The following is an 8895-nucleotide window of genomic DNA, read 5'->3' on the forward strand; positions in this document are numbered from 1 at the left end:
ACTAAAAAGTTGTATCAAGAAAGAATAAACTAGTTTAAATTAAAAAAGGACTTGTATCGTTGAAGTTCCTCTGAAACAGTTTATACCAAAGATTAACAAACGAGCAGATATGTAACAGTACCATCAAATATTGAGAATTTCGTGAACGTACATTTAGCTTTTTCTATTGTCATGTAAAGTGAAGGAATAGACTAATTTATTTTACTGACTGTTAAGTTCGTTGACAAAGTTCATTCTTCATTCTTAGTATTAAAGTATAGTGAAAATAACAGCTTATTTTGCTTGTAAAGTATATTATATAATGATAGACAGTAAATATGATGGATTTATAAAATGTGAAAGACAGTATCTTTTATCATAAGAAAACAAATTGAAATATTTTGTCAAAAAATTTTCTTAATGTTATTACAGTTATTTTACATTCTGTTTGTTCTTACATTTGATGAATCTTGGATAAAGTTGTTTTTCACTACAGTATCACAGAAAGTTTTATTGATAGGATCTGATAAATTTAACTGTGTTATTCTTTGATTAAACAATATATTTATTCACTTTTATCAATGCAAATCTCAAATATAGCCATACTCATTCATCATAATTTAACATGTTACATAAATGATGAGTTTGACTAAGATCTTCGATTTAACATGCTTCACACAGTTCTGTCTTTAGTACTTTTAAAATATGCTACACTTGTTCATCATATATATTAATAATTCACAGCACACGAGGGAAACACATCGGGCTTCTCCTCAATTACATCATCGTTAGATGAAACAGTGATAGGCTCACCATTTCGTATTCGGCAAGAACTTTCCCCAGCCAAATCGTTTCCCAACAATAATGATACACCCTTAATTGGCACAGTAGGTCTTACGCCAACCACAACTGGTCCCGAAACTAGGTCTGATGATAAATAAATGTTATGAAGAGGAACATTAACAAAGCCACCCTCAATACCTTGAGCAACAACAGACTCAACAATGGCAAAACTCGAATCTAAAGGCCATTTACCTTCTAACAACAATGATTGAGTCACCCTAGTATCACGTAGAATACGTATGGATATGGGATTGGCAGTGTGATTTGTTAAGACACAGAACCAATAGACACAAAAGGTCTAAATTCCTTTCTGACCACATCAGCCTTTATATCAGTGGCCAAATCAACAACATCGGATGAACTGGTGAAACTTCGTCCATATGTGAACACATACGCACTGGGTGTTGCCTCCTTTTCTTTTTTCTTGTTCAAACACCAATATATAGTTTTAGAACAGACATGGTATAGCACAAAAAAAATTTTCATTGATGAAAACATTATAAAAATAAACTAAAAAACATTCCAGTTTTGCAGCTTGTTCGTTAGTTTTCTGAACTAAGCATTAAATTCTTTGTTCTCCACTATGAGAAATTTTATTAGTTGCTAGGTGGGTAGAAAAATTCTAAATAATATGAAAAATTTACTATCACACACAAATAAGTAAGCTTCATGCTACCTGAATAGTTTGTTGTCACAGAACTTCTAGCGAGTCATTTAATAATCCTAAATATCTTTACATTATTTCTTTCCATATATGAATATTCATATAGTTTTAAAACAGACATAATATAACACAAAATAATTGCACTCTGATCAAGAAGTATGTAAAGTTTTTTTTTTTAGCGCCTGAAAACACTTACATGCTACAGAGACATCGCAACTCTTGAACAAAGTTGCAAAAGTTATAACGCATCAAATTGTTCGACTGTCCAGAAATGGTATAAAGCAAACTGACATTGCCAGAACAGTGGGGTACCCCCAGTGTACTGTATTCAGAAACCTAAAACGTTATCGGACTACAGGGGACGTTGTTTCTGGAAAGACATAAAGAAACTACTATCCTAGATCACCGTGTTTTGATTAGGTTAACACGTCAAGGTCGAAAGAAGTCTTGCAACACCTTACCATAGGATTGACATGAACACATTCATTCCAGAGTTTCAAAAAGAACAATGAATAGAAGACTGATTAAACAAGGTTATTTTGCAAGAAAGGCTATCTGCAAACCGATATTAACCATAATTCACTGCCGTCACAGTGTTACTTGAGCAAAACAGCAAATTACCTTCAATTAGGACATTGGTGACGTGTCATCTTTTCAGATGAGTCCTGTTTCTGGCCTGTTATAACTAATAGTAGAATTCGTGTTCGTCGTTTGCCTGGAGAACAGATAAGGGAAGGTCGTTTTGCCCACAGGAGGGGATGCAGTACAGGCATCACATGGAGACGATAATTCTGCTATATGATAGAGCAAGGATTGATAATAACTTTGTGTTCCAGGATGACAATGCCACTACCCACTGTGCGCATTTGTACAGGTTTATCTCGACCAGGAGGAAATTACAAGATTGTTATGTCTTGTAAAGTCTCCATATTTTAATCTCATTGAGAACTGTTGGACAGAACTGAGTCGGAAAATTGCTAACCACGACCCTAAAACAACTACTGTAGCTGAGTTGCAGCATCTTTTAGTGAAAAGTTAGAATGAAATCACGGTGGATTGCATTAACCTCGTCGAAAACATGCGAAGGTTATTAGAGTACGGGAAGAACCAATCAAGTACTGAATGTTTAACATGAACTGATATAAGGTTACAGCCATTATTTCTAATAATTTGATGTTATATTTTGTCTTTATATATGTTTTGGTAAGATTCTATTGTAGTAGGTCAAATGATGAATTACACATCTATCTACAGGTGTCTGATAAAATTGCCTCATTACTCAAATTACATATGCATATGTTTAATATAACACTCATTTTTCAGTTTGACAGCGCTAAGTATTTTTGTATTCCATCTTAATAATAACGATTTTATTTGTTACAAAATATTCAAATATTTTGGTCTAGTATTAGAAGTAATGGTACTTTTTTGTTGGCTATTATTTATGTTTCTGGAGGGCTGTTGGGTTGTTTTTTGTTTAATTTCTTCGTTAATTTTGTTTCTTATGTTGTCATGCTTATTTTAATTTCTTTGTATTTAGAATACCCTTTATAATTTGCACTCTTAGGTTCATTGCAGTTTCAACATTTAGTTTTTCGTTAGTGTATGGACATTAGTCAACCTTATGATTTTCTCCACATCCTACATATCAGGGCACTGCGGCAACATGACCAAATCTTAAACAGTTGAAGCATTGTGTGACTGTTATTGCGAGAGTTTTAGCCTCTTAAACTGTATATTGCTGATATCACATTATTTTCCAGTTCTGTATAAGTGTTTGTCTGTTTTCTGGTGTCCAGTTGTGACTTTTATTAGATTCATGTGTGTTTTAGTAACTGCTGATATTATTCTTTCGACTTTAGTGTATTTGACGTTTTGATTGGTCAATGCCTCCTTGATCTGATCGACCTATTATATATCAAGTGGTGGATGCCTCTAATCCCAAAAGCTTTGACTTGGGGTCTACTTCCTGGCAGATGGATCCAGATGTGTTTTTTGGCCATTCTTGTAGTAGTATGTTTACGTCCTTTAGTTCTGCTCCCTTGACCAGACTCCCCCCTCTAGCAAATTCTTTGACTGTCCTAATTTTGTTATTTGATTTACATTTTTGAATTTCAGATGTTATTTGTGATTCTTTGTAGTTTCTAGAGACACCCTCGATTATTATTGTATTTTTATGTTGTGTGTTCAAATTTTTTATATTAATATTGTTGTTACTGCATGCTATAGTATTTAATGTTCTTGAGTGTTCGTTCCATTTTTGTTTTTCCTTATTACTTCTATGAACAGTTGTTCATTGTGTGATTCTGTTACTGTCTGAGTGTACTTGTGTTGTCGCTACCTGGTCCTTGGAGATCGTTTCCGTGAGCAAAAGGTGAAAGCAGAAACGAAATGTCTGGATTGAGATCTGGGAAATCTTAACTGGGTCGGATTTTAGGTTCGAAATGAGACCTAGGAATGTCAGGTGCCTTTTAGATTTCTCCCTCCCAACCGCTATTACTTGGTTTATGCGTTTGTACGTTAGTTGATGCATTCTACAGTCACAGCAGTTTTCCATGTTCTGCAAAGAATACATAACTTGACTCGACCAAACAAACTACAAAATAAACAAGATGTATGACCGGTTTTCTGCATCAGGTTTTTGTATATGCTGGTTCGGTGTTTAAAGGGTTGTAGCCTATAGGTGTGTTAGGTGCTCATCGGACAACTTCCTTCACATGCTGTTTCTTCGTACTTTTCCCTGGTCCTTTGGTAATTTCCTCTTACTTTAAAACACTACTCATATTATATTGATATATCGACAATTTTCACAAATATCTTAATGTAATATATATATCCTTTTCACGCCATGTTCATGTTTGGGGCACAATTAATTTGTACACTTTCACTACGCTTCACTTATGTATGATTGCATTTCAGTCCTGTGAGCAATATACAGTTCCACATTGTGTAGGTATATACATACATATAATTCTATTTTGACATAAATACCGTTTTGAAATAGAGCTATTTCTACATAAAAGAATCGATTTGCTTAGCATTATGTGGCCTTTTAAGCTTCTTATTAATGGTATTTTAAGAGAGAGAGATACTTAGGATTAGACTTATCGTGTGTGATGTAGCAGTCTAGGTTGTTCTTCAGTTTGTTTTTGCCCTTGTTTTTCATATAATATTGAAGGAGTTCTTTCGAGTCTGTCAAACAGGAACAGTGTTTTCAAATAGTTGGGCAGAAATGTTATATCTGATGATCGTGGAACTTTGTTAATCTTTAGTTAGTGTGTCATTTTGTGTTGTTTTGTTTTGTAATTAAATGATATGTGTTTTTCCTACACTTATCCAAACTGAAAAAGCATATTCTATACTTGGTCTTATGTATGCTTTGTATATTTTAAATATGTTTTCGGTTGAGGCTCCCCGGTTATTGCTTGGCCTGTTATTCGAGTCCCCGTCCCACCAAAAATGCTCGTCCTTTCAGCCGTGGGGGCGTTAAATGTGACGGTCAATCCCGCTATTCGTTGGTAAAAGAGTAGCCCAAGAGTTGGCGGTGGGTGGTGATGACTAGCTGTCTTCCCTCTCGTCTTACACTGCTAAATTAGGAACGGCTAGCGCAGATAGCCTTCGTGATAGCTTTGCGCGAAATGCAAAAACAAACAAACAAACAAAACCCTGGCAATTGCCTGTCAGACTCCCGAGATAATATTATCTTTGCCAAATTCTAGTTTCAATACTATTTAGGTGTTGTTGCCACGTTATTTGGAATAGAAGATAATTCATAATAATTTTGCTGATGTTGCTATTTGAAGGAGAGTCCCGTCTAGATAAAGTTGTGGTTTAATTCTGCTTGTTTTGATTGACTTGGTAAACATAGTTACTTGTGTTTCATGCGAACTTATTTTGATTCTTCATTGTTAGAGACTGTTCTATTTCATTCAGTAATGTTGTATGTTAAATGTTGCTGTTGTTGGGTTTTAGGTACTTTTCTAGATGGCAACATCATCTGCGAACTGTGAGAAGAAGGTGGAATTTGAGCCTTTTAGGAGCATGATGCTTACATACATGATAATTTAGGGCTAATTACCCATTCTTGTGGAACACCTGCCTCGGGAGTGAAATTTTCCTTTAACATCGACTCTGATGCTCCTATCTTCCAGAAAGTTAGACAACCAGCTAATTATTTATTTCGAAAGTCCCATTTTGAACACCTGGAATCTAAGGCCGTCATGCCATACTCTGTTGGATGCTTTCTCGACATCGAGTAAACATGGAACAGTGTAGTGTTACTAACTGAAGCTATTGATTAATTCTTCTGTAAGTCTTATTAGATCATTTGTTGTTTGTCTGGATGTACAAAATACGTTTTGAGGTTCATGTAATTTTCAGGTAGTTTCGAAGTATGCTAGTAGTCTGTTACGTATAATTTTTTTAATAATTTCTCTAAGCAGCTGGGCTGATGTAGTTTTTGGGGTTATTCACTGCTTTTATATGTTCATATAATCTCAGAAATCCTTTTTTGAGGAGTATACTTTGATTATTTGTAATTAACAAACTCAGTTTTAAGAGAAGCTTTAAACTAGGACTAGATAGTGAAGAGGACCAAGATAAACTAAGTGAAAATAAACTAGCCTAACTAAATAAACTAACTGAAGAACTAGCCCGACACTCTCACTACCCTAGATCAACCAGACTCAGATAACCCTAGAACTAAGTTCCAAATCCCGATGAACTGCGGGAGATGGAAACCCTACAGGTTGGGTGAATAATAGTGGGGAAGATGTGAACTGAACGATCAATTATGACCCAAGGTTCTGCAGAGCTCCTGAACCCATAGTTAAGGTTATCACACGTACAGAAATACTTGGAACCAAGCTCCCTCAGCCCCCGAAAGTATACAATAATTACCAATGCTGTTGGTGAACCGACTAAGCAGTGGAAACCTTGGATACAGACAGAATCTATTCTGAGTACCAATGTACTGAGGGACTGATAGAAACAGCTCGTCATCAATGAAGCTGGTGATCCTGAGAATCTTCTAACAAAGTGATGTAAAAGAAAACAAAATATTGAATTTGAGTTGTAAGTCCGTTGACTTACTATGTACCATTAGGAGACATAGACCTGTATAGGTGAACTACAAACTCTGCCTTAGAACCTCGAAATTCAAGGAGCAGATGTAATATTTGAGAGTCGGAAAAATGCCTCCGCATGGTGGTGGTAAACTAAATCACGAAGTTCCGACAACGTGTCGGATAAGGCCTAACTGTTCCTTCACATAACTAAGAAGTATACCACAATACCACAATATCCGTATATGAAGAAAAAACTAAAAATTCACTCCCAGACCTTTCAGCTGTCAAGTAAGTTGCTGGCTCAAAAGCCACCAGTAAAAAGCCCAAAACATTGCATACTCGAAGAAACAACAGTGTTGATTACCATTGTTTGGAACAGCTTTTTGTGAGGTAAAGTAAGTTATTTTGTTAGAGCAAAGCAGCTTCAGATCATCTGCCATGTCCACCCTAGGAAAACGAACCCCAGCACTGCGAGTCCATAAACTTACCACTGTCCCGCAGAAAATCCGACAGACTAAAAGAAGGCACAGGAAAAAGTGAATCTGAAGTCTCTTCAAAATGTCAATTCTCACCTTCTGATTGTTATGCGATGCTAGATATCAGAGGTGGGAGAGGAGCAACCCAATTTGCCTCCATGCTGGAAATAATAATCCGGGAATTCATATCGTAATTGACTTGCCAATTGGAAAAAAAGGAAATTTTTAAAAACATATTATTATTATTACGAAAATCAGCTAGATAACACAATAACATTATAAGTATTTGCAAACGATCGTAATACTGAGAAATCCATTAGCGACGCTTTATCGAGAAATAGGGATAATTTTATCTGAATGAAGTGCTATATACAGTACTAGGATAGAGGGTACATTGACGTAGGTGGAGAGTATCACAAAACAAATATCGCAATGGACAACTAAGTGGGGCATAAATGACTGGAGCAAGCTAGAAAACATCAGCAGTCATTATTACACTTTTTTTGCTTAGATTTAGAGCCATGAAGACGCTTTCTTCCACACTCCATTATCAAGTGGTTAGCCTTCCCATGGGAAGAAAACTCACTCAAGACTTACTGACGGTTTCACCCGTTACCATTGACGGGATCCCAGAAACTTCTCCCTTAACCAGATCAATGTTTCCTGAAGAAATATAAGCCCAGCTGTGCTATCGACCAGACCAAAACAAGACTACTTCGAAGGGGTGGAATCTTTATTCAGCCCCTCGCTCCCAAAGACTTCACTTAGCTTTGTTCCTCATGGAGCTCAAATCCTCTCGTAGTATGTCAACCTCCAAGATCTAATACACAACTATTTTCGGTTTTTATACAAATGTCAATCAATCTATCTCTCTGGACAAAATACTGATCCAACCACAGAACATACCTAACTACTCAGTTCATGCCAACCCAGTATATCAAGATTGTCACCACGTCTAAATCCACTGCCGAACATTTATTAATTAATGGTTTTTCTTATTTATTTTCCCACTTTACAGTTGAAAGACCAAGACGATGCCCCCACAACCAATACAACTCCTACAACACCATACCACAGTGCCTACACATCGAATGCACCAAGTAGCAGACCAATACTTACAACTCCTGCAATGCCTAATGCCGACCCTCAAGACACATCAACCACGAAGAAGTTACAGAACAACATGGTCACCAAAAATGTATCCACACAGACAACTCCAGTTGTAAAGCAAAATTCCAAATCAACTGATTCAATAGACAAGTTTATACAGACCCCACCAACTAAGAAATTTTCACTAAAATCTCAAGCAATGCAGACACAAGAGTCCTAACCTTCAAAATCCAATGCTTCAACATCCAACAGTATTTTCCATACATCAACCAGGAGACTCAAACACAGACTGCCAAAAAAAAGCAGACAAATCCAGACCAAAGAAAGGCCCACCAACGACTTTTGCCATTTTCTGAAGTCATCCAAGCAGCTTGATGTACCTTCCACACAACAAACAACACCAGAGTCCATCTTGAGACCCAGTCTATCCAACGACTTGAAATATACAGACTCTGACAAGCCACCAGCACCACAGTTCACATTCAAGAATCTTTTCCGCAAGCCAGGCTTCCAGCACAACAACACTGATGACATCAACAAACCAGACCACAATGACGACTATGATCAAGATTTCCCGAGCCTCACTTTGACTTTTCACCCTTCAAATTTATTTTCAATATGATTATATTCCAAAAGTTTTACTAACACTTGCCTCTTTCTTCCCATTTTAGATTTTCATGTGCACAGTCAGAGCAGTTATTTGGTGTCCTGGCCACGAAAGTGGGTTTTCTCTGGGTACAGCCGTTCCCCCACAACA

General features: G+C 36.5%; 1 protein-coding gene across 1 annotated transcript in view; it reads left to right on the plus strand.

The window, feature by feature from the left end:
* The window catches only part of LOC106465671 (TAR DNA-binding protein 43-like), a 65070-nt gene extending 56712 nt beyond the window's left edge, over positions 1–8358 (plus strand). The window contains exon 6 of the mRNA XM_013925905.2: positions 8047–8358. Coding sequence (XP_013781359.2) covers positions 8047–8358 — 312 coding nt within the window. The remainder of the gene's footprint in view (positions 1–8046) is intronic.
* Positions 8359–8895: the final 537 nt, after the last annotated feature.

The sequence above is a fragment of the Limulus polyphemus genome, unplaced genomic scaffold, assembly GCF_000517525.1.
Source record: "Limulus polyphemus unplaced genomic scaffold, Limulus_polyphemus-2.1.2 Scaffold2017, whole genome shotgun sequence".
Taxonomy (NCBI): domain Eukaryota; kingdom Metazoa; phylum Arthropoda; class Merostomata; order Xiphosura; family Limulidae; genus Limulus; species Limulus polyphemus.